General features: G+C 51.7%; 10 protein-coding genes across 10 annotated transcripts; 5 read left to right on the forward strand and 5 right to left on the reverse strand.

Annotated features, from left to right (window-relative positions):
- Positions 1 to 144: 144 nt before the first annotated feature.
- On the reverse strand, positions 145 to 3,202 carry ALTATR162_LOCUS10323 (uncharacterized protein; the record flags this gene model as incomplete). The annotated part of the gene is made up of 3 exons (XM_043317959.1): positions 145 to 2,486; positions 2,544 to 2,958; positions 3,017 to 3,202. The coding sequence occupies 3 exons, from the start codon at positions 3,200 to 3,202 to the stop codon at positions 145 to 147; spliced, it is 2,943 nt and encodes a 980-aa protein (XP_043173894.1).
- Positions 3,203 to 4,620: 1,418 nt separating this feature from the next.
- Positions 4,621 to 5,004, reverse strand: ALTATR162_LOCUS10324 (uncharacterized protein; the record flags this gene model as incomplete). The annotated part of the gene is made up of 1 exon (XM_043317960.1): positions 4,621 to 5,004. One exon carries the CDS (start codon positions 5,002 to 5,004, stop codon positions 4,621 to 4,623), a length of 384 nt encoding a protein of 127 aa, XP_043173895.1.
- A 581-nt stretch (positions 5,005 to 5,585) lies between these two features.
- On the reverse strand, positions 5,586 to 8,945 carry ALTATR162_LOCUS10325 (uncharacterized protein; the record flags this gene model as incomplete). Its single annotated transcript, XM_043317961.1, has 1 exon — positions 5,586 to 8,945. The coding sequence occupies one exon, from the start codon at positions 8,943 to 8,945 to the stop codon at positions 5,586 to 5,588; it is 3,360 nt and encodes a 1,119-aa protein (XP_043173896.1).
- A 776-nt stretch (positions 8,946 to 9,721) lies between these two features.
- ALTATR162_LOCUS10326 (uncharacterized protein) lies at positions 9,722 to 10,627 on the forward strand (the record flags this gene model as incomplete). The annotated part of the gene is made up of 2 exons (XM_043317962.1): positions 9,722 to 9,802; positions 9,860 to 10,627. 2 exons carry the CDS (start codon positions 9,722 to 9,724, stop codon positions 10,625 to 10,627), a joined length of 849 nt encoding a protein of 282 aa, XP_043173897.1.
- A 469-nt stretch (positions 10,628 to 11,096) lies between these two features.
- On the forward strand, positions 11,097 to 12,221 carry ALTATR162_LOCUS10327 (uncharacterized protein; the record flags this gene model as incomplete). Its single annotated transcript, XM_043317963.1, has 2 exons — positions 11,097 to 11,378; positions 11,430 to 12,221. 2 exons carry the CDS (start codon positions 11,097 to 11,099, stop codon positions 12,219 to 12,221), a joined length of 1,074 nt encoding a protein of 357 aa, XP_043173898.1.
- A 557-nt stretch (positions 12,222 to 12,778) lies between these two features.
- Positions 12,779 to 15,220, forward strand: ALTATR162_LOCUS10328 (uncharacterized protein; the record flags this gene model as incomplete). Its single annotated transcript, XM_043317964.1, has 5 exons — positions 12,779 to 12,907; positions 13,008 to 13,135; positions 13,183 to 13,250; positions 13,297 to 13,547; positions 13,595 to 15,220. 5 exons carry the CDS (start codon positions 12,779 to 12,781, stop codon positions 15,218 to 15,220), a joined length of 2,202 nt encoding a protein of 733 aa, XP_043173899.1.
- A 793-nt stretch (positions 15,221 to 16,013) lies between these two features.
- Positions 16,014 to 18,436, forward strand: ALTATR162_LOCUS10329 (uncharacterized protein; the record flags this gene model as incomplete). The annotated part of the gene is made up of 2 exons (XM_043317965.1): positions 16,014 to 16,766; positions 16,832 to 18,436. 2 exons carry the CDS (start codon positions 16,014 to 16,016, stop codon positions 18,434 to 18,436), a joined length of 2,358 nt encoding a protein of 785 aa, XP_043173900.1.
- A 1,505-nt stretch (positions 18,437 to 19,941) lies between these two features.
- Positions 19,942 to 20,790, reverse strand: ALTATR162_LOCUS10330 (uncharacterized protein; the record flags this gene model as incomplete). The annotated part of the gene is made up of 1 exon (XM_043317966.1): positions 19,942 to 20,790. One exon carries the CDS (start codon positions 20,788 to 20,790, stop codon positions 19,942 to 19,944), a length of 849 nt encoding a protein of 282 aa, XP_043173901.1.
- A 1,192-nt stretch (positions 20,791 to 21,982) lies between these two features.
- ALTATR162_LOCUS10331 (uncharacterized protein) lies at positions 21,983 to 22,351 on the reverse strand (the record flags this gene model as incomplete). The annotated part of the gene is made up of 2 exons (XM_043317967.1): positions 21,983 to 22,048; positions 22,103 to 22,351. 2 exons carry the CDS (start codon positions 22,349 to 22,351, stop codon positions 21,983 to 21,985), a joined length of 315 nt encoding a protein of 104 aa, XP_043173902.1.
- A 1,244-nt stretch (positions 22,352 to 23,595) lies between these two features.
- ALTATR162_LOCUS10332 (uncharacterized protein) lies at positions 23,596 to 25,017 on the forward strand (the record flags this gene model as incomplete). Its single annotated transcript, XM_043317968.1, has 1 exon — positions 23,596 to 25,017. The coding sequence occupies one exon, from the start codon at positions 23,596 to 23,598 to the stop codon at positions 25,015 to 25,017; it is 1,422 nt and encodes a 473-aa protein (XP_043173903.1).

The following is a 25,017-nucleotide window of genomic DNA, read 5'->3' on the forward strand; positions in this document are numbered from 1 at the left end:
AGCTGTTACCATGTTTCCCCCGTTGCACTCCTTTTGACGCCCCATAAACCAGAAATCCGAACACTTTAGACACCAACCTAGAGCACTTTGCTTACCTTTGTGCTCACGAAGTACGTAGCTCACTAACAGACATGCTTGACCCGCTTACGGCATCTCCTCGTCGCTAGCATCGAGGATGTCATATTCCTCGTCGGTCATGAAACCGTCATCGGACATTAAGGCAACACTCTCGGCATCCTCGAAGAACTCCTCATCCGAAGCGACGGTGACGGTACGAGCGATTGTGCTCTTCTCGGACAACGGAGACACGGGCTGAGCAGTAGTAGAAGATTCATACGTGCTTGACTCGGGAGACTCCTTGTCTAGCTGAGGGAAAATCATGCCAGAAGCAACAGGCTCGGATTCGCGCTTCTTCTCTTCAACCGGGAGTTCGGCGACTGGCTCTTCAGACTTAATCTCGTCCTTGGGCGAGGCGACCGGCTCCTGTTTAATAGTGGCGAGAGCAGCCTCATGGTCCTTGCGACGGTTCGCTTCCTCATACACTTTTCGACGGCCCTCTAGGAGACGCTCCATGGCAGCTTTGCGGACACGCTGGACACGCTCCATCTTCTGCTGATCCAGCTGCTGTTGCAAAGAGTGGTGCGCATCCTTCATCTTCTGCAGGTTCATTTGTTGTTGCTGGGTGTGTTGTACATGCTTCATCCTCTCTGCTCTAGCCTGTAGGAGACGCTCGTATAGAGGGTTGGATCGAGGAGCCACCTCAAACGTAGTAGCTGAGCCTGAGACAGGTGTAGGGACGCTCACGACTGGCGCAGGAGGAATCGCTGGCTCAGCTGCCACAGGGGATGGTACGCCAACGACGGCGATGTCACACCATAGACGGTGACCGAAAGGCATGCCCTCAGGAGTCTTTAGGCGCCAGTAAGAGATGGCAGTGCCCTCACGTTGGGGTGCTTTCATAAGAACACGGAACTGGGCTTCCTCACCGGCCTCAACGGTATGACCAAGAACGTTGCTCTCGCTGGCCTCAGCAAGGTCAGTGTGGCTCAAAGGACGAGTATTGTCGATGTTGAGCATGTTGTCACCACCAACGTGTCGGACGCTGCATCCTCGTGGCCAGGCGTTCGGGCCCGGGTTGCGCAGAGTCCAAACCTGAACGAACTGGTGGCCTGCACAGATCTTGGAGCCATCAATGATGGTATCGCGAATGAAATGTGCGTCAAGGCCTTCGGCAGCGGTCTCCGATCTAGGAATGGGAATGGCTTCCGTCTTGACTGGCATCATCGACTGGGTAAGCTGAGCAGATTTCTCTTGCACGGGCTCTACAGAGTCGACAAGCAGATCACGGATGGCGATTTTCTCCTTCTTGACCTGAGGCTCCGCCGAGGGCTTCATGTCAACAATGGTCTGGACCTGGGTCGCAGCATTGGTGGAAGGGGCAACGGGGGTAGTCTCGGTCGAGGTAGATCGCCTGTCAGCCATGCGGTCACCGAGCCTAGCGATCGACTTGCGCTGCTTATCATCGTTGAGAGTTGTGACGCTGACGCTGCGCACAGGTGTCTGGAACTTGATAAGCGGGTGAGTGTGGTTGTGCTTGTTGCTAGGATGAGCCTCGCAGTTCTGGCAGAAATCAGTGTCGTGGCAGACTGCGCATTTGTAGCGGATGCCGTCAATGTATGATAGGTTCTCTTTGTCCTTGCAGAGAGGACCGTCACAGTAAATACCATAATGACGGTTGGCGGTGTTCATAGGCTCAGCCAAAGGCTCGTAGATAGGTACGAAGCGATGACGGGGGTGGATGAACTTGGCGTTCTTGAGACAGTCAGAGCAGTAATCCCAGTCTGGGCAATTCAAGCACTTGTGGCGGACACCATAGATGAATTTGTCGCAGCCATCGCAGACAGCATTGTGACGAACGTTCCTGCCAGAATTGCAGAGGAAATCGGCCAAAGTAGGGAGGACGGTCTCGGATGTGGCAGGCTTGAAGGTATGGCCGGGATGGTGGCCATGTTTGTTGCTAACATGGCAAGTCAAGCAAAGGTCGTAATCGTCGCAAGCGACGCAAGTAACGAATTCCTTTTCGGGCAGAACCGTGACACAGCAGTTGCAAGTGCGCGTTGGCTCCTGTTCGTAGGTAACAGACTGCTTCTCATCGGTAAAAGCACCTGGAATCTCCTGCTGTTGGGGCTCCTCGGCCTTGACTTTGGGTGCGATGCGCTGTGTAGTGCTGTTGACGACGCTGCCGTTCTTAACGAAGCGCTTGACCATCCAGTGTCCGCTTCCGGGGCAGTGAATGCCGTTATCTACGCAGGCCGGGCAGAGATCATAATCGCCACCGTCGCATACGCTGCAGTGGAAGTGCTCGTCCTCCATAGGCTCGTTGCAGTTGTTGCAGTAGACGACCCACGAAGTGCACACGTTGCTCGGCTTAGGGCGGAACGCAAGGCCCGAGTTGTAGTTGGCAGTTGCGAGGTTGTTGAAGCAGCCTATCGTTGGCGTTAGTTACATGTTATACAAGATATCGCATTCGCGTTGGTGCTTACTCTGACGAGCAGTGAAGGCCTGTGGTACAGGAGCCTCGCCGTCAGCATCTACCGTCTCTGGTAGCGATACGGGGTTGATGACTTCCTTCTTCTCTATTTCTGGCGAGCGGGCAACGACTGGAGAGACAGGTGCATTCCCCTGGGGAGTGAGGGTATCCGAGCTCATGCGGTGAATAGAGGGCACATATCCTGGAAGCATATGGGGTGGCATGGGCGCGGGTGCGGGCGCAGGTACGGGTTCCTCGCCAGGGATAGTAGCCCTCAGACGTAACTTGAGCTTCGCCTTTGCAGCGCGGAAAAGCGTCTTGTAGACCTGGGGCTTGTCGGCGTCCAGAGTGACATACGAGGCGGCGGAGTCGGAGTAGCGCTCAAAGACGACCTGGTCGCCGGCTTCAAGCTGGAGGATGTTTCGAAGCTAAACGTTACAAACTAAGTCAGTGTTATTGTTCTCAAGCGCGTTTAGTTGTATATACAGGCGACCAATCCAATCGCTTGAGCATGACAACGAATAGGTATGGGACATTACGAACCTTGTCGGGCAGAACATGAGCTCCGAGATCCTTCAGAGGCAGTTTGAACTTCTTGGTCTGGCCGCGGAACAGGACCTTGACTACGATGGGCGTGTCCAGGTTCACGGGGACGTTGTTGGTCGCCGCCATGATAGGCGAGTGAGGCTGGCGATGAGAGTGAGAGTAGTAGTCAGAGCGACTGCAGCTAGCTTGCCGCCGCTGTATAGAAGATCGAGAGATGCAGCAACTTCAATGTTGTTGTTGCTGTCGAAGCTGGTTGATGGAGTTGAGTTGAAGGCGGAGGTGGAGCAGGTGAGACGGCGGAAGCAGCTGGAGGTGTAATGGTAGCTGCCTAAGAAGTGGGGTCAGTGCGTTAGCGGACGCCGGGGGCGCGCGCCAACCTCTTGTACACCGGATTTCCAATGCTCGGGTCGCAGTAAGGGCGAAAGGCAGATATTGACCATGTAGTTTGATTCACATGTGGGCTGATGGACTGACAGATGATCTGATTTGTGTCAAGGTACTTTTGAATGCTATTGCTCGCGTTTGGCGGCTTGAAGTCGGCTGGCTTCTAGCCTTCAAGTGTTGGTGAGTGGTCCGCTACCGCGAAAGGCAACAAGACACGTCGTCAGCCGGTGAGGAGCCGCGAGAAATCCGCCGATTACTATCGCTCTTACCCACCTCTGCAACATCCAAAGCGGCTATTGCTCAAGATGATGACGTGATGGTTCAGCCGCACGTGATGATTGAGTGCAGCTGTGGACCAGGTGATCACCCATGATAACGTTTCACAAATGCGATAAGAGGACGCTAGCATGACGGCTCCCGAGCTGCTCGACAACGGCCGAAAGAGACCGGCATGTATTGTTTCGCCTCACTAAACATGTGGAAAGACACGACACAGCATGTATCGCATATCTTTCCCGCACAAGGGCTCGATCGATCTTCCGCGTCTGCCACTGGTAGCTTTGTTTCCATTTTCAATCCATGGTGAAAAGTGGCCACTGTGCTGCAAGGCGCCCATATGAAGAAGCTCAATTTCGCTGACGTGTACCTAACACTGAAATGTTTTTCGTGGGTATTCATTAGGGTTTCCAATAGGGCGCTAACACAATAAACAGAATGAAACAGATGTAGAGGTGAGGTGAAAAGATGGATTGTATAATTCATAAAAGCATTAGCTGCTTGATGGACTCTTCTGTCCCGCGCCAACGGAACCTATACATGGATCTGTTCATAGCAGCTATTGGTCTCGATACTTTGCATTTGGCACTTCTGCGGTAGGTTAAAGGACAGGCGGGTGCGATCCAAGTGGCTGTTGCACAGCGCAAGAATAAAGCCTCTAGCTATAGCTTAAGACGCCTTCCTGAAGCGTGTCTGAAGGCAGACGTGATTGCAATGCGATGTGGGCTGCTGGCTATCAACCCCCACCCCCCTCAATCTCTTTTGAACCTGCTATGAGATAGGATTCCATAGGTCATGCATTATGTATGCATATCCTAAACTCCGGGGTATCATTCTTATCCATCCCTCAACCCTTTTCCATCCTCATCTCCATATTCCTCCCCTTACTTCCTCCCCTCAACCATGATAATATGATACCCCTCACTCGTCTTCACCTCGCCAATCTTTGGACTTCCCGTCGTACTGGGCTCTAACTCATATGCCACCTTCTCAAAATCCTGCATCAAGCTCCCTCTAACCTTCCAGCCCAAACTACCACCTTGCCTCGCTTTATCCTCACTCATCTCCCTAGCCACCTCATCGAATTTTGCGCCGTTGCGTAGCTTCTCTAGTGCTTCTTCTTTCTTGGAGTGTTTTTCACAGAGTATGTGGCGTACGTTTATTGAGGTTGCTGGTTTGAGTTTACCGGAGCCTTTTCCTCCACCCTCGGCTTTACTGCTACTGCTGTCGTCTTTGTCTTTGCCCTTGCCTTTGTTCTTGGGCGCCATCTTGGTGATGCGGACTCGCGAGCGAGGTTGTAGAGAATTTGGGGATGTTGCGGACGCGATTTGTAAGGGGGGCGGTTTGATACGAAGATTAGATGGTTTGATGAGTGAGGTCTAGATTCGTTGTGTTTGTATTACAGATTTATGGCCTGAGGAATTTGCAGTATAGTAAAGTTATGCGCGTGTGAAGCTTGACTTGATGAAAGTGTACCGGAGCTTTGAGCACTTGTGCGGGGCGGCCAGATGCATCAGAGTGGGGTGGCGCCTCAGGCCGACAAGGATAACCTGGCACGAGGAGAGAACCGAAGCACGGTGTAGTTGAATACTACTAAACAGTTCCATCGTAATTGGATTATATTGATTTCATGATTATGCACATGAGTCCTCATTCCTTGAACCGCTGAGCTTATCATGCTTTGCTATCGACTCCCGCCAAATACTACATAAGATGTTTACCAGTGTAGCTTTCCCGCAGACGCTTTTGTTCTTCGTACGGCATAATACGGCGGAGCGCGGGACGGCGATGTGGGCTTGCTTTTATCGGAGTAATTATACAATCAGGGAGCCCTGATACCCTTGCCGCTTCATCCGTTACCATTGACAATCGCACGAGCCGCCGTTCCATTGACACTATTCTGTGCGAGTACAATGTCCATAAAGCTTTTTCGAGGCTTCTGCTTCTTCTCCGGCTGATCGTCGGTGTCGACTAGCTGTATTCGCCGTCTTTTGCATTCGGCGCGCATATCGCGGAGTAGCGGTCGTAGGCTTTCGACCTTCTCGACTTCGTCGTAAAGATGCGATTCTTCCACCCAATACAAGCCTTCCATAGCAGAAAACTGATTTTTGGCTTCTTTGATGCTATCCTGGATCTTGGCATAGTCAAAATCAGGAGAGCCTTCCATGGGAAAACGGAAATCTTGGGCTAAGAGGGCCACGTCGTATTGGCGGAGGATGGCATCTCGTTGTGCGCGACTTACGGGAATACGGGACCAATCAGAGTAAGGTGTGCTGAGGTATGCCAGGTCGAGTTCTGGAAGTCCAAGTATGCCGACGGCCTGGAAGGAGCAGATATACGTCCTGCTGGGTATGGCATGCGAGTCACCGAGATCCTCTGCAGTCGCATAGAACAGTGGGAGAAACACAGCCGATACACCAAGTTCTTCCCCAGAGAAATGAAGCGGTCGATTCGTGCCTAATTCGCAGGCGCGCCGTAAAGCTCGCGGCAGCCTGGATATGCGGTCCTGGCGTGCAAGCAGCTCCTTTCGACGTTTCTCCTCTTGATCTGCTCGGCGCCGAGTCTCCTGCTCTTCCAGTATGCGTGCTGCCTCGGCTTCTTCTGCTTGACGCTTTGTCTCTGCTTCGGCTTCGGCCTTCTTCTTTGCTTCCTCTATCTCTTGAGCCTTGCGAGCGGTCTCCTCGTCCTCTTTCCTTTTCGCTTCAGCATCGGCAGCGGCTTCTGCGGCTTTGCGTTTTGCTTCTGCATGAAGCTTTTGTTCCTCTTGACGACGTGCGCGTTCGACTTCCGGGGTCGCTATCCTTTCAGGGGGCACAGGCGTAGACTTGGCCGACACTGTTGGTGTTCTCTTCATACTAACATCGTCTGTTGATGCATCAGACAACTTCCTTTTCCTGATTTTGTCTTCCACAGTCTTGTATTTGATCTTGTTCTTTACGACTTTGCGCTCATCTGGAGAGTCAATCTCAGGTGTCGGTTTGGCACTGAGAGGTCTGGCTGGTTTCGTGCGAATCTTGACTGGATGCTTCATGGCATGATCCTCGTCACTCTCATCTGAATGTACTCGATCTGGTCCTTTAGGTTCGTTGTCATCCGACCGTGCTTTCGTGACCTTCTTGACTGGCTTTGCTTCCTCGCCCTCGCTATAGGATCGTTGCTTGATCTTTCGGGTAGGCGGTCGTACGTCTTCCTCGCTCTCCTCTTCTGATGAATCGTCGTCCACAACTCGTTTTCTTCTTTGGTCCTCTCTGGTTGCCTTCTCCTTTCCAGACATTAATCGCCGAGACTTTTGGGGTGCAGCGGGCACTGTCGTCGATTTTACTAGATGCGCACGTTTCGGCTCTACACGTGGGGAAGACGACCGTTCTCTTCGTGGCGATGCCTTTCTCTTCATGCGGTTGGCAGAGGCATTTGGAGCTTCTTTCTTCACTCTTCTAGGGCTCCGGTGCGTTGGTTGGTACTCCTCACAAGCGCGCTTTAGCATATCCCTCTCTTCCTCCCATTTCGGGCCATGGCGCTCCTCAGAGATCTCATAATACGTCTTGTCTTCTTTGTTTCGGCGAGTGGGATTGAAATTGTCTTGCTCGAGGAGTAGTTGTATGATCTTGAGGTATCCTCGCCCTATGGCAACTGTCATGGGCGTCTCTGGGTGCTTGGATGGATCGGGATCAGCCTTGAGACCACTCGCTAGCAGGATACTGAGAATGTCGTAGTGTCCACCTCTTGCCGCCGCGACGCCACATGTGATGTTCGGCTTGATGTTGCTGTTGATTAGCTCTCCTACTGCAAGGATATCGCCGTCACCAGCTTTCTCGATCAGGGTTTCCACGTTGAACTCGTTGTACAACAGGCGCGATGCGGTCTTGGCCTGCTTTTGGGTGCGCTCGTGGTCGTTGCTGGATGTGTCCACCCGCCTCCTCATCGCTTCCCTAAGTTCTTTCTCAATCTCTTCTGCGTCTTCGTCCTCTTGATCCAGCACATCGATTGCACGCTGGCCCTTCTTGTTCGAGTGGTGCGGATTGACATGGCCCTCATTGAGCAGCAATCTGACTACGTCCAGGTGTGAGTTCTCTACTGCATCGATGAGAGGAGTGTCCCGATCGTGACTCTCGCAATCTGTACGACAGCCTTTGCTGATCAGATATCGAACCACAGGTGCCCAGCCATGCAACGAGGCCTTTTGTAATGGAGCGATGCCAGCGTAGTCGGGCTGATCTAGTTCGTCGGGCGCTTCTTCGAAAGCTTCCTTGACTGCATCAAGGTCGCCCTTTTCGCTTTCTCGAGCAAGTCGCGTTGCGCCGAACCTATCGACCTTTCGCTGTGGCATGGTGCGCGCGGGCGAGGTTAGCGCGCGGTGTGTGGAGCGCTTGACTCGGGCGTGCTGGAGATGTGGTGCGGAAGTTGGCTGGGGTGATGTTGAGTGATCTGAACTCGACCCCGACCAATGCTCTTCTGTCGACAAAGCAAGATTGGTGACCTCGCGGCGTTTGCGGCCCGCGATACCTGTGACGGCGGATTGTGTTGATTGCGAGCGCTTGTGTGGACGGCCAAAACCTGGTGTGCCAGGTGAATTGGGCGGACGCGCGTCTTTCAGACCCTCGGTCCTGGCTTTTTGTCGCGGTGGTTCGAAAGCTTTGGGGAACGACTCATCGCGCAGCTTGCGCTTTCGATTTTCGACGGTTGACGCGCTGCGGCCGCGGGTGGTGGCATGTGTGGGAGACAGAGCGGATCGGACAGGCGATTTGACCGAGTCGTTTGGGCTGGTGTCCTTGGTGTGTCGCGAGGCGGTGCGGCTGCTTGGTGAAGTAGGAACTGGACTCTTTGCATCGCGCTCAGAGGCGTGCTTGGCGCCATTGATCTTGACATGATTGCCGTTGCTCGACCGGCGACGGCCGTTGGGCTGGAGTGAATGCGCCCACGACTCTTCCTTGATGGAGCGCAGCCGTGATGCATCGCCGTTGTTTTCGTCGTCTTCGATGCGCTCCGTCTTGATCACCTTGTTCTCCACGGGGTCCTCGTCCCGTGACAGTACGACCGTCTCGGCCTCAGACTCGCCTTCGGCATCCTGGTCTTCATCGTGGGCATGTTGGGATAGAAAGGCGGCTGCCTTGGGTGCCGGACGTGGTGAGGGCGGACTGTGAGGGCGGTCGTGGTGAAAGGGCTTTGGGGCAGAGGGTGCGTTTAGGACCGGATCGGCATTACTGGTCATTACGCTGGGACAGGACACTCGAGTTCCTGCCTCATGCTGGCTTGCAGAGCAAGAGACGGAAGGTGCACAGCAGAGGCCTTTGCAGCACGATAGACGCGGGCGGCAACAATAGGGCGCTTAGTAGCTGCTGGAATAGCTTGTTAAGGAGTCGCGGTCGGGGGGTTGGTGATGGAGGCGCGTTGTGAGGTGTAGTGGAGGTCGAGCGAGCGACACGGAGAAGAGAGCTGAGAGGCTTGCCAGTAGCAGGCAGTGCTCCACCATTCACCGGCCTGCACCATCCATGGGGGGCATGGATCCAAAGACGGCCCCGTCGCGACAGAAGGCAACCCTGCACTCGCATTTGTGCTCGTCTCAAGCAAGCCATCATAAATCGTGAGCGACAGGCAGCGCGACATGACTGTTACAGGCCAATGTGGTCGTGGCGCTTGATGCTGCGTGGCTCCATTTCTGTCAAAGAGCCTCTCCCACTCACATGAAGCGGTCCTGTCTTGCCCGTCCCGTGTTCCTCCTGGCTCGCCATCCCAGCCGAAACAAGTCTCCCAAGGTTCTAAACTGCCGCTAAAACGGCCTTTGCCGCGTTATTTAGCCCTCGTCATCTCCTACCAGCCAACTTGTTTGGTTCAGGCAGCGTTAGCCTGAACCACTGAGGAAATTGGGCTCCATAGCACGTGATTCACTAATCGAACAAGCGGTCAGCACCAGTCAAGCCCTGAAGCCCTCATCATCCTGCCGTCACCAGCCTCCAAGTCTTCTACACTCCCCAATACCATCCCGCCATGGCCTCGTTATCGCTATTGCTTGAGAACCTGCACCTGGTGGCACTGCTGCGCGCCTTCTACCTCGCTGCGTCACTTCTTGTATCGCGACACCATTCAGCTCCACCTGCAACCTCACTAATCAGCGCTGCTTACTAGATTCTCGTCATACAGGCCGTTCCTGCCCTGCGCTCTCGTTTTCTTGCCTATGGCTCTCGTGTCACTGGTCTAAGCGGGAGGAAGGAGTTACCCGCTCAGCAGCAGTCAGCTCTCACCCGCGCCCTAGACTACGCCGCCTCGCTGCAGGTCCCTCACAACTACTTCACTCATTTCTACATCACATCGGCCCTCTGCTCGCTGTTCTGGGCATGGAAGCTACGCGTGCTGGAAGCTGATAGGCAGCAGCAGATAGTCTGGGCACTCCTGCTGCTTCAGGGCCTGCGCCGCATGCTCGAATCCTACATGTATACTTCAACGAGCAAGAGCCGGATGTGGTTCGCCCACTGGGTGCTTGGTCTTCTCTTCTACATCACGATAAATATGGCCATCTGGGTTGAGACACCCAGCAATGCTGCCGGTAACTGGGCATTCGTGCCGGGTGTTATCACAGCCCAGATGCTGCAGCACTCCTATCACAGCTACCTCTATCGCCTCCGCACCGAGAGCAACGGCTACCAGCTTCCATCGCATACCATGTTTCCTAATCTTCTTTGCCCGCACTATACCTGCGAGGTCGTCGTCTATGCGCTGTTTTCGCTCCTGGCAGCTCCAGAGGGTAACTGGGTCAACTGGACACTGATCTGTGCGACTATATTCGTCGCTACAAACTTAGGAGTGACGGCGGTAGGTACGAAGGAGTGGTACGTGGAGAAATTCGGCGCCGATAAGGTAGGTCCGCGGAAGAGAATGGTCCCTGGTATTTGGTGAAGCAGTGCCTTGCTCGTAGAAGAGAACATCATGTTCAAACTTATCTTGATGATATTCTCTAGGTATACCAATCCATATCTTGGACTCCATCACGCGGTGCCCTCAAGTTCTGCAATCACAGCCTCCTTCTTTGCCCATCGCGTATTTCCAATCTTCCAGGTCCCACCGTCTAAAGTCGTCTTTCTCCGTGGCAATGACGACAAACGGGATGGGTTTGGCACTACCCGTGCCGTCTACGCCCTTGGGTCCTTTGTGCGGGGTATCTTGCAGCGAAGTGCCCCACTCTAGATGGTTGTCCTAGGCAATTAACCCTATCCAGCAGATCGTCCTGCACTCCATCGTGCAGTTTCGTTGGTGGCTTGCTTATTGACACGGTAGTTGTTGACTAGGGTATTATCCCAATATAAGCCAGACTGATTCTCAATTTACCGTTCAGTTTCCATCATCCGCTACTCTTCCTTTTTACAACATGTCTCAATCTGAAGCACCAAAAGATCTCCCTGAGATGGAGTACCGCTTCATGGGAAAGAGCGGGCTGCAGATTTCTGCCATCTCGCTTGGTGGTTGGCTTACATATGGAGGACATGTTGGCGATGACAACACATTCGCCTGTCTCAAAGCAGCCTTTGATGCTGGGATTAACTTCTTCGACTGCGCTGAAGGATACGCAAAGGGCGAGTCGGAGAAGGTCATGGGCCGGGCCATCAAGCACTTCAATTGGAATAGAAATGATATTGTCGTCTCCACCAAGGTACTTCAGGCTCAACGGGACTGTCTGAAGCAAGTACATTAACTTGCGTAGATATACTGGGGTACTCACAACTCAGCCCTTCCATCACCACGCAACAAGATCAACAACCTCGGATTGTCGAGAAAGCATCTCATTGAAGCCACGGAAGCCTCACTCCAACGACTACAATTAAGCTACGTGGACATCCTGTACGCACATCGTCCGGACCGCTACACGCCTATCGAAGAGACAGTGCGTGCCTTCAACTACCTCATCAACACCGGCAAAACCCTTTACTGGGGTACGTCCGAGTGGCTAGCATCCGAAATCGAAGAAGCGTGGGCTGTGGCTGACCGTCTTGGTCTCATCGGTCCCATTGTCGAACAGCCAGGCTACTCACTGCTTCGCCGAGAGAAGGTCGACCAAGAATTCAAAGACGCGAACCTCTACACACGTCGCGGTCTCGGCCTCACCATCTTCTCTCCACTCCAAGGCGGTCTTCTCACAGGAAAGTACGTAGACGGCGTCCCTGACGACTCACGCCTCCGCCAGTCCGACGACCCTTACATTCAATCCGTCATCAAAACCGTTGGCAGCGATTCGTGGAATCAGCAACAAGACAAAATTAAAAAGCTTATGGAGATCGCTAAGAAGCTTGACACTGACGTTGCTACACTGTCCATGGCATGGGTTCTGTCCAACAAGAATGTCTCGAGTGCTATTACTGGCGCGTCGAGGCCAGAACAGATATATCAGACTGTCAAAGCGGTTGATGTATACAGGAAGTTGACTAAGGAGAACCTGGATGAGATTGAGCAGGTCATGGGAAGTAAGCCTGCGGAGCTTACTATGAGGTTCGGATAGACCTTTTGCTGCAGGAAGGACCTGGGCCACTAAATAGTAATTGTATTGTACCGTCAACTTAGGGCTCAAGTTGAACACCTTGACAAGTTCATAGTATGATGATTGTCCTAAGTAATGCATACACGCATGCGTCTTTACGTGTGTCGAAAGAGATGAATGCTCCCAGAATCGCACCAGGCTAAAAGTGCAGTGCCAGGCATACGAGAAGGCAAGAAGAGGATCGTCTATCCGAGAACCGAATGAGTGCTGTGGGGGCATTCCGAATCCTATCCCTCCTCCTTCCTCCTAACAGGCTAGCTTCGTCACATGTTCTCGCGTCTTGGTCCGTGCTACGTTTGCCTAAAGCAACAGGCTGCACCACTTTATGGAGCGCCAACAGACATCCTCACCTCTCGCTCTGCTTCTTCTATTACCTCTTCATCATTGTGTCGCGTTCTTGATTGCCACACTCAAATAATTCATCCATCTCGGGGGAATTGCGACGCTTTAAAGTTGACAGCACACGACGCCAATCGCCATATACGAAGCGCGCAAAAGCAGTATCATCTAGCGCGACTATGGCGGGCAAAGAGGCGACAGTGTACATACTCGATTTGGGGCGGTCGATGGGTGCGAAGAGACATGGCCGCGATCAGATAGACCTTGATTGGGCATTAGAGTATGTGTGGGACAAGATCACAACAACCGTAAGTCGACGTTCATTTGGAGATTTAGTATGTTTGGTGCTCGGTGATGCTTCAATTCTGCCCAAATCTGGTTTGCATTAATGAATTAATAGCAATCTAGGTTGGCACAGGCAGGAAAAGCGCGCTGATGAGCGTAATTGGCTGCCGAACGGATGAAACCGATCTCGCTGGGGTTATGGAAGAGGGAGAGGGGTATGAGAACATCAAAGTGTTCTCAGAACTGAAGCCGTATGTCCCACGTTGCCAAGGGTGCTATACCTGCTGACAGACGTTAGGTACCTACTGAGCGATATCCGAATGCTGCAAGAGCAACTCAAACCAAGTAAAACGGAGGATGGCGACCGTGAGTGGCGAACATCTGTAACATCTCTTCTCACTAACAGTCATAGTACTCTCTGCCCTTGCGATAGCTGTTCACATGATTGACAATGCAACAAAAGGGACGAAAGGCAACCCATTGAAGTACGATCGCAGGGTCATCATCGTGACTGACGGTCGCGGCCAAATGGACACCGAAGATCTCGAGCAGATGGCCATGAAAATCAAAGATTCAGATGCTCCATTCGAGATTGTCCTGCTTGGTTTAGACTTCGATGACCCTGACGTAGGCTACAAAGAAGAGGAGAAGGAGCCTCGAAAGGTATGCGAGATGAATACCAAAGCTTGAGTGTGACTAATCCGATCCAGGCGAAAAATGAGAAGATACTGAGAGACTTTGTAGACGACTGCAACGGCAACTTCGGTACACTTGCGACAGCTATCGATCAGCTTCACACCCCTCGTCTGAAGGAGACCCGGCCTGTTCAAAGCTACAGAGGCTCACTTACGTTGGGAGATGCTAGCAAGTACGAGGCTACTATTACTATCGATGTTGAGCGATATCCATGTACCATGATTGCGAAGCCGCCCACGGCAAGTACATTTGCAGTGCGGACAGACCCTGCTGGCGCGTCTGGCCCAAGCGTGGAATCATCGGCGACTGCAGTTAGTGAAGACCAGCCAATGACCGATCTGTCGGCGGTTCACAACCAGCGCCTCTATCAGGTGGATAGCCTAGATGAGCCGGGCCTGAAGAAGCCGGTCGAGCTTGATGAGCTAGAGCGCGGCTACGAATACGGCAGAACAGCGGTGCACATTTCAGAATCTGACATGAACGTCGTGAAATTGGAAACCCAACAGGCTCTAGAGTTGGTGGGGTTCGTCAAGGGAGAGGAATTTGATCGCTATCTTCCCTTGAGTCGCGCCAACTTCATCGTACCGCAGAAGGCCAACCCGCAAGCTCAGCTCGCTTTATCATCGTTCATCCACGCTCTCTACGAAGCTGATTGCTATGCGGTTGCACGGCTGGTAGCCAAGGATCTTAAGCCTCCGGTATTGCTGCTACTTGTTCCACGTATCGAGCTGGAGTGGGAAGCCCTGGTCGATGTTGAGTTGCCGTTCGAAGAAGACATGAGACGGTACAAGTTTCCGCCATTAGATCGCAAACTCACAGTCAGTGGCAAGACCATCACTGACCATAAGGACCTGCCGACAGACGAACTCGTCAATGCTATGAGCGACTACGTCGATGCGATGGAGTTATCAACATTTGGCCGCGACGAAGATGGAAACGAGGAGGAGTACGCTAAACCAGAGGATACATTCTCTCCCCTTGTCCATCGTATCCTTCAGATCATAAAATGGCGAGCGACACATCCCGATCCCACCTTGCTTATGCCTGACCCGCCAGAGATTCTAATGAAATACTCCGAGCCACCAGCAGAGCTCACCGCAGCCGCGGAAAAGCAACTGAATGCCGTCAAGAAAGCAGCAGACGTCAAGAAAGTTCCACCAAAGGTCAAAGGTCGTGGCAAGCGCCAGCGTACAGACCGCAATAAACCTCTTTCAGGTCTTGATGTTGACGAACTCCTCGGCAACCCCAAGCGTGTCAAGATCGAAACCAACAACCTCGTACCCTCGTTCAAGCAAGCTCTTGCCGCCTCTGACGACTTGGACGCCATCCAAGAAGCTGTCGACGGTGTTGCGAAGGAAGTCCGCAATCTCATCAGCAACAGTGTCGGCGACAATGCTTATGGACGGGCACTTGAAGCTATTCGTGTCATGCGGGAGGAGCTCACCGAGCTTGAGGAACCAGAAATGTATAACACGTTTATAGCGCGACTGAAGGAAGAGGTCCTTGGCGGAAAATTGAATGGCAATCGCCGGGACATGTGGTGGAAGATTAAGGGAAATCGTTATGGACTTGTCGATTCGAAGAAGAGTTACGTCAGCCCTGTGACGGAAGACGAAGCCAGAAGGTTCTACGAGATTTGACAGGCCAGGCTGTCAAGCTGAACAGGCCAGCCTGGACGCGTAGTAGAGCGAGGAAGGAACTGCAGGTGTTTGCATTACAAGTTCAAGTTGCACGCTTACAATGAGACCATGATCGTATGCACCGATATATTCGTGCTTCTAGCTGCTCGCATGTTCGCTGGCTCTTCCCGTCGCCGAGCTCCGCGATTGTAAAGGGAGTGCAAACCCGGCAGCCAAATCTGCACATGTTGCGTTACAGATTTTGGCCCTTGCCTAGGTGGCTAGCGCACGTGCTCGAGGAGCGTTGTTTCGTCTCATGGTGTTCCCTCGTTGACCATCACCTTGCAGCCCGCCAGGCGTGATCATGTCAAAGCCCAGCATTCGCCATCTTGGATGTAAATAGCTACCAATAATTCAGTATGGCTGTTCTCGCGCTACTGAAGGGCCAAGCGCTCCCAAGGGGGGCTGAGAAGTTTGCTGTGTGATGCGGCTGACTGCCGCCCCATGCTTGTTCGCTGCAGCACTTCCGTGCGAGCACAGAACTCCGACTGACATAAGATGATGGGCCTCACACATTTGGAACTCCTGCTAGCCAAGTGCCACGACTCAGCCCTAGGATTTGCAGTTCAGCTGCGACGCTGGGCGGCCGTTTCGAGGATGCTGACCGGTCTTCTTAGAATCGCCCAGGAAACCACACTTTGAACAATTCCTATCTTTGCACATCAAGCTACAGGCTTCTAGACTTTTTAACGATGCATTAATGAGGTATATTATCTTCTAGTCGACATTGCAGCGCCTTCAATTATGACCAGCCATGGAAACTTCAACCCCACAATACTCATACGTACCTGCATCCCCCGAAATCCACATATCTCGACCACAGTATGCCTCAGTACCCGCCAGAACGAGCGACGAGTCCTCTGAAAGCCGTCACAACAAGGCGCCAAGATTTGAAGAAAGCACGAACGACCCTGGCCTCGGTATCCAGATGATGCCCATGACGTCGCCAAGATCACCAGGCTCTACATATTGGCGACAGGATGCTAGTGGTACAAAGCATGACATGTTTTCTCCCTCAGGATTCTCTTTGGGGCCACGGCCACCATATGCCAGAACACCAGACACGCTTTATTCGTTTGAATCGGGCATCTCGAGAGCGCGAACGGATCCTATGACTGAGAGGCTCATCGCGCATCGAGCGACCCAATCAACACAATGGCATATACATTGGCGTATACCAGCACTCATGGCATTTACCTTCTTCATGGGCATCGTCTTCGCGCTCCTCCAACACTTTTTGTATACCTTTCTGCACCACACACGAGAAGACGACGAGGACAAAAAGTTCCGCTGGGTTCTCTATGGACGTGTGTTAGCATATCTCTCGAAAGTCGCCTTTGGTGGATGTGCGGTGCTAGTTTTTCGACAGCGCATGTGGAGAGCTTTCAGGGACCAGGCGTTAACAGTGCTCTCAATCGATCAGATTTTTGGTGCGACAGAGGATCCATCGCTCTTTGGCAACTGGGAAACTGTCTCCGGTGCACCGCTTTTATGTGTCATTGCCATGGTCAGTAACTACTCTACCAACTGCATTTAGGCGCACCTACTAACTGCATACGCGCGCACCCACAGGTCATCTGGTTGATCCCGTTAGCAACAATTATCTTTTCACCTGGTGCACTTACCTTCGGAACCTATCTCGATAGCGAGCTAGTTAACCTCAAGGTTCCCACGCTGAACTTCTCGGCGGAGTCCGGAAAAGATTGGCGACACCCGATCAAGATGGAGGGTGGGGGTGATAAGAAGTCAATGATATACTGTAATACTACCGATATTTCTGCCACAACCCCAGGATGGTTCGACTACTACGATCAGCCTTCGGCAGAGCTGAGACGCATCGCGCTTCTGCTGGCGTACAGCAACATGGATCATCCGAACATCAAGCGAGGTGCTCGACAGGATGCTTGTGGAGGTTCATACAACTGTACCTACGAACAAAGCTTTACTGGGCCTAGCTATCAATGCGAGGAGGTAGCAAGCAGTATGAACGATTCGGAAAAACTGAGCAATCTAGGAGCGCCCTTTAACGTAAGCATTTTGGCACCACAAGGACGCTTCGTGTACTACGCAGAAGTCGACAATGGCGCATACTCCCGCCCACAAGCCGATTTCAAGAAAGGCTCTGGTGGAATACCCGCCGGTGCTATTCCAGCCAATCTAGGTGTTTTCAAGGCAGAACCTGTGCTATGGATCGGTTATGCGTTCAATTCGACAGAACTGCTAGCGAACGACGACCCTTTGGCGTTGAACTGGACACATCGCTACGATCCACATATCATCCGCTGCACACATATGGAAACTATATACACGATCAAATGGATTTTCACCGAGCCGTTCTTCACTTCCACGATAAAGCTAGAGCACCAAGCGCCCATTGTAGATACCAAATTTCCACGCGGAGTTGACGGCAAGGTGGACTACACTCTTGATCCTGAGCCTGCGGGTAATTACATCAGCCCACGAGACGATGTCGGTCTTTACAAGAAAACCTCGGCATATCATGCAGTTGGCGACATGTTCAGGGACTTTCTCCGAGGACATGTCGATATCGAAGCACCAAAACCAGGACCATACTACGCACAGGTCTATTCCGACGTCACAAAGACACGACTAGTGCAGAAGAACCGCGAGCCCAAGAACGATTTGACTGCTAAAATTGAATCCTTTTATTCAGATATGGTGCTCTCTTTGCTGTCAGAGTCAGAGATGCTCGTCGTAGCCGAAGAAAACCTTACGGTGAATCGATCCCGACTCCAGTCCTCTTTCGTCTACGTACCTGAGCGGCTATGGCAATGCTACGCCCCGGTCGTCTTCATAACACTTCTCATTCTACTGTTCGGTGCTTTGACAATCTGGCAAGATGGGACAACCTTTTCCACTGGCTTTTCACGTATTCTGGTGACTACTCGCAACACCACGTTGGACGATATTAGTCGCGGCGCATGTCTGGGGAACGACCCCTTTCCGATGGAGTTGATGCGCACTAGACTCCAGTTTGGTGTTCTTGCTGAGAACGAAGAAAATTACCTAAGAGACGATGGTTATCAAGGCAGCGGTGGTTCTCGAGGCGTAGGCCACTGTACTTTCGGCGTCGCGTCTGAAGTTGCCCCTATCGTGAGAGGCGCATCTTATGCAGGTCTGAAGCAGCGGAAGAGCGAAAAAAGGCAAGGGGGTTGAAAGTGGAGTGCTCTAGCACCCTATTTATAATCTTGAATGGAGTTTTAAGTTTCTATTACAGCAGCCTGATCTATCGCAGCCTTAATAACCTTAGCGTTCGCAAAACGCTCATTTGGATCAATTTGAACTCGCTTCCTTACTCGCCTATCCTTAATACGATTTAGTTGATATTGTAGGCGTTGATTAGCTGATTCGAATTGAGCTGCTCGTGAATTAGCTATCGCGATAGCCTTGCCTTTCTAGATTGAGGTTCTGATCCATATTCCGAATATCCTCAGGCCTGATATTGAGCTCGATTCGTATGCGTTCGAAGAGCTCGAGAAACGCTCTGATCTTCGCAGGGCTTGCAGCCTCAGCCCTCGGGGCCTCGACCGATCGGCCGACGATAGATGCGACACGTGGTTGACGCGATAGGAAGTTTGATATCCATAGTTGGCCGAGGGGCTCGTGATCGCCGTTCATACGTAGAACGCGAGTAGCTATCTCTCGTACACGAGCATGGGATGGAGGTTGAGCGCGCGAGTCCTCCTCAAGGATCCATTCAACGATAAAATCCTCCTGCTCTGGTGTTAATCGCTGCTGGTGGTGATGAGCAGCGACGCGATTTGTACGACCCTCAAGGCGGCCCTGTAACGTCGATCGTGGGATACCGTACGCGCGAGCAGCTTGCCGTTGGCTCGTAAAAACACCAGAATTAAGATCAGCGATAGCAGATTGTATGGCAACCTCACGGTCATCCATATTAATAGCGTTGTGGTGGCTGGATAGGGCTTCAAAATCAGGTGGGCCGATTTTGGTGGGGTGGCCGACTTCTAGATGGCCGAGCTTACATGATTTGAGGGAACGAGTCAATTGGGCGCTCACACCTCCCTCCGCACAACTCAGCAAATACCAATAGCCCCGTTAACTGAGATATCAATGCTCGTCGTGTAGCCGGCAGAATCGCTAAGCAAGTAGACATACGCGCCACCAAGCTCTTCCACACTCGCTAGCCTCGGCATGCCACCATAGTACTTGAGCTGCTGTTCCCAATCCGGCTGCTGCTCGACCCAATACGTCATTGCCGTTTTGACAAAACCGGGTGACACTGAGTTGACGCGGATGTCATACTGTGCCCATTCTATGGCGAGTGTATGCGTCATGTTGCGAATACCAGCTTTACTCGCTCCGTAAGGTGCAGAGGGCACACGCTATGAAGCTAATTAGCACGGCGAGAATATAACAGCAGTTGAGGAAATGCGAGAAGAGAAGAACAAGGGAATCACACACCTTGTTAGGCCGATAACTCGCCATACTCGCCATAAACACTATACTCCCCTTAACCCCCTGTGTGATTCGTACCTCTGGCACCGTCTCGAGGCACATACTACATTCGGGTTAGGTGGAAGCTTTGGCAAACCTGCCCCTCAAACACACGATACCAGAACGCTTTCACTGACAAGTCGGATAGCTCTTGAACACCAGTTTGTTTATTAAATTGCTTTTCGTCGATTTGTATCAGCACTTTAGTTGAACACAACAGTCTTTTGACCGTTCAAAAATACCCTCTTCTCACTCCACCACTTAACCGCGGCGGCCAAGACCTGACTCTCGACATTGCTTCCCTCCTCCACCAACTCCTTGGGGCTCAACGCATGATCAACCCTCGCAACGCGCTGTTCAATGATCGGTCCCTCGTCCAAATCAGCCGTAACGAAATGTGCGGTCGCACCAATAATCTTTACACCACGCTCATAAGCCTGATGGTAGGGCTTCGCGCCCTTGAAAGAAGGCAAGAAAGAGTGATGGATATTGATTATCTTGCCCGACATCTCCGTGCACAAGCGAGGCGAGAGGACTTGCATGTAGCGTGCCAGGACCACAAGATCGATGTTGTGTTGTTTGATCAGATCCAAAATCTGCGTCTCCTGTTTCTCCTTGGTGTCCTTGGTTACGGGCAGGTGGTGGAATTCAATTCCGTTGTTCTTCGCGAGCTCAGCGAACTCGGGGTGGTTGGACACGATGATTGGTACTTCGACTTTAAGTTGACCAGACTTGACGCGGAACAACAGGTCATTGAGGCAGTGTCCGATCTTGGATACCATGATGAGGACCTTAGGCTTTGAGTCCACCCGCTGAATTTGGTATGTCATGCTCATCTCTGAGGCAAGCTTCTTCATGCTATCTTGTAGCGCAGAGACATCAGGTGAGTGCCCGAAATGGACGCGCATGAAGAAAGTCTTGGAGTCTGGGTCGGAGAATTGCTGCAGGTCAAGAATCGTGAGATTTTCCTTTGCCAAGAGACCCGTAACAGCGTACACAATGCCTGCCTTGTCCGGGCATGAGAGTGTTAGGTAGTGATCATCGCCTGCCATCTTGGATGTTGAGATCCGTTCTGCGGAGCCGATTTGTTGAAGTCGGGGTACTGAGGTTGCTATGGAGCGTCTGTTCGATTGTGTTGATGACTGTTTGGTCGAAAATTTAGGAACTAGGTTTTGCCGGTTTCGGAAAGCGTCGTTAGGTGGGTATATGGACTGTCGGGCCGCAACTGCGCGTGTTGATGTGTGGAGTGACCGTGTGCAGGTGCGTGCTGGACGTAGAAACATTTTATGGTAATCTGATCTCTTTTTACAAAGGCTGAGCGCGGAATGGCGTTTTCTCGATGCCGTGCTAGAGACTATGCGGCTTAGGTATAGTTGCCGGAATCGGCCGGCAATCTCGCCTCGTCGCTTACAAGTCGACTCGTGGGCAGTCAGCATGTATGCCTACGCAAAACTCTCTACCGCATGCATTGTATGGGAAGAGAAGCAAAATGCGCTATGCTGCAAAGACGCATTGCATTGACTATGTGGTTGAAGAATGGTACGCTCAGGTTTTACGACGCATCGGCCCCATCCAACGATACGTATAGTCGAAGATTGCCTCCTTGGTAGCGAGGGATATGCGCAGATCGACCATGAGGTTGGCGCGTATCAATGCATACGGCCATGGTTATCTCTCGTTCTCAGTGTACTCGAATGCACTTGTAGGTATATCGAAATTCTTACGACCCCTAGCAAGCCAATCCAGCAACCACAACCAGTAGAAACCCAACAAGAATAACTGGAGCATAGTTTGTAGTCAAGCTTGTCACTGGCCTGGATACTGGAAAAGCGACGAAGATAATGACGTATACCAAGTAAAGCATGGCGCAGAGCTTTATCGAGATACTCCATTTTCCAAGGCGAAAGGGCCCGTACATTGTGTGTCTACCAGCAAGTTGACGAAGTGTGAGAAGTAGGATTGGCACGAGGTACGATATGTATAGTGCGATAGTCTGTAGGGAGATGAGCGAGTTGAATGCAGCCGCTGAACTAAGATTGATGAGCGACAGGAGGCAGCAGATGATGCCAACCAGAAAGAGTGCGGATATCGGTACTTGGAGTGTTGGATGAATCTATATCATCAGCTACGTGTGTGAAATCCGCGTGGGTAGGGCTTACGTAGGTGAAATGCTTATGGAAAGGAAGGCCCATATCAGACGCAAAGCGCTAAACCAGACGGGCTACAGAAGCTACGATACTGAAGTTACTGATCATGAGTTGGAAACCCATCAGCGTCGTCATTGCTGTTGATATTGCCCTTGAGCCCGTACTAGGACATCACATCAGTATTGAACATACATAATGTGCCAGGTGATATGCTTACGCAGATTAAAATAATACGTTCTTGATCGCGAGCTGATTGATGTAACGCTGGAGGGAAACTCAGCATGTTGTCTGTGAGTAAACTCGCGCCGCTCACCTGGAACACGCCTCCATTCGTGGATTCAGATGGGCCATCACCAGATCCCGTCGCATCGGTCTTTTCAGAGAGCCCGCCACGGCCATCTGGAGCAGCTGTGGCAATGACTGCAGTTTCCTTGTCCAGGGTAGTAGCAATACTAGGAGGATGCATGTCGTGGGACACTGTGACTGAGCGTAGCATTGGAGCCGCCGCAAAACTCTTTGCTGATCACGGGGATTGAAAGTGTTTTCCAAAGCCAAACAATTTAGTTCAGGCAATTGTTGTCAAGATACCCTGCCGATTCCGCTAGTGATAAGAAAGAAAAGACGAGACTTGCAGGTAACGCTGACTTTGCGAGATACCCATGCAGGCCTGCTCGCATGCATCGACACGACATGCCTGAGTAACCATTAAACCCTCAAGCTGTGTTCAGCGATCATTTAAGGAATAGGCTCTCTGTGTCGTTCTCGTACGACATCCATCTTATGCCGTAGGCATGACTGGCCTGGTAGTGATAGCGTTTGAAGATGACAAAACATAAACGCGTGAGCATGATTAGGCGGGCAAAAAGGTGAAGCGTGTGTTGCAATGCGCATAGAACTAACCACAGCTGGCTTCATTGGCTATATATTGCGGGTTGTTATCTAGTGTGGTGTGAAAGTAGGGGTTTGCGAGAGGATGGAAGCCTCTGTACAAACCAAATCCCTTTTGGGTCTTGGCGTGACGTGATGTCAGCATCCTTATGCAAGTATTCATCGCCCATCAATCAACCATTACTCCCACGAATCCCTGTCTTGTTGTATTCACCGTTCTCATTCCATAACTAATGCGTCTTCGGCGAAAGACATAAGTGTCCAAGGCTCCAACAAGCTCCGAGTGTGCTTCAGGAGTCTATCACCACCTTTGCAGGATTTTGCAGTCGCGTTTTATTGAATAAGTGACAGACTCACCTAACCGATGCTTCCTCAGTTGTACTCGGGTTCTTGTGCACATTCTTATATGTCTTAACAAACAGCTTGGAGGGTAGCTTCCCTTCTTCCACTCCTCATCTCTGCCGCTCGATGCCAGGTATGAGTATTAACCAGAAGCAATTCGGTTGATGGTTACCGGCCATATGTGGGGTACGCATGAATGACGTACATCACGTAAGCTTTTGTCCCGAGCAGCCGCGACTCTTTTGTACATCTCTAACGAACTGCATGCATCTCTAGCGTTCTATTGGAGCAAGAAATGCAATATCCTTTGATCTTCACGGCTCAGTCGTTCCCTCTGGGTGAGACCCCGCTTTCGAAAGAACAGCGCGCATTGGGAGACCATGACTGGTATTCGTATCGTAAGCTGCAGTACATCAGTGGGCAGAAGTATGTTCACTGATTACTGAGAGTCTCACACCTTTCATTCCAGATTTTGTTGTCATGAAATCCATTGTGCTTGTCGCTGGACTTCTGTCATTCGCAGATTGTACCAACGTGAACAGACGCGCAGCAGATTTTCAGATACTCCCGGAAAATGGCGCAAAAGACGTGAATATTGACACGCATCTGATACTTACCTTCCTTTCAACACCAACCATCGGTACCTCGGGCAACATCACAGTATATGATGTCACAAATGGGCATGTCGTGGACACCCTCGATCTTTCAGTACCTTCATCACCCAGTCCATTTGGAAACGGTTCAACGAAAGCGAACTATACTGATGAGGCGACGTACCAAACCAATATTGTTGGTGGAGTTGACTTCTACTTCTTTCCTATCATCGTCAGGAACAACATCGCCACGATCTACCTTCACAACAACCGACTTGAGTACAACAAGACATATGGGGTCATGCTGGATTCAGAGATTCTGACGCTATCCGGTGGTCAATTCCAGGCGCCTGACTCATGGTCCTTCAAGACAAAAGCCAATGGTCCTGCGATAGACGCCAAAGAGGCGACGGTAGCTGCAGATGGCTCGGCAGATTTCAGCACTGTTCAAGGCGCCATTGATTGGGCGCCAGCAAACCCCCCGACCCAAACGGTTATACGTATCAAAGAAGGCTTCTATGAAGAACTCATTTACTTCCAGTACAAGTCAAACCTCGTTATTCGTGGCGAGACACGCAACAAGACTATCGTAGGCTACCCCAACAACTCGGCTTTCAACCCACCAAACCGTCAGGGTCCGTCGCGCCGACCAGCTTTCTCATTCAAGGGGGTCTTTGATCTACAATTGAGCGGCTTCACTATCAACAATTACTATCGCGGGCAAGCTGAAGCGCTTCTGATCGACGGTGTCCGCATTATTGTCGATCATATGTATCTCAACGGCTCTGGCGATGCTTTGACCACATATGGCACTGCATATATCACTGAAACTACACTATGGGACGATGGGGACACCATACTGGGCTATGGCTCAGTATTCTGGAGTCGTAGCATTATTATCACTACCGCGGGACCCGTCTCTTGGACGCGCACACCCCAAGGCGTCCACGGCAACGTCTTACTAGACTGCACTGTCATCAGTGAGCAAGGCAATAGTACGCTCGCTCGTCTTCCTGACAACACTGGTGGTGTTGCGTCCAACTGGCCATATGCAGAGATGGTACTGTTGAACACACAGCTTGTGGGTATCGCACCTGAAGCTTGGGGTCCGGTACAAGGGCCACCTTTTGATGCGTCGCATGTACGCTTCTGGGAGTACGATACAACGGATGCTGACGGGAAGCCAGCAGACTACTCACAACGGCTGAATGTATCGAGACAGTTAACATCACCGGCAGACGATGTGATCGTGCAGCGGTATACCAATCCTGTATTTGTGCTCGGAGGTTGGAAGCCAACTGTAGTGTAG

The sequence above is a fragment of the Alternaria atra genome, assembly GCF_907166805.1.
Source record: "Alternaria atra isolate CS162 genome assembly, contig: 32, whole genome shotgun sequence".
Lineage (NCBI taxonomy): Eukaryota > Fungi > Ascomycota > Dothideomycetes > Pleosporales > Pleosporaceae > Alternaria > Alternaria atra.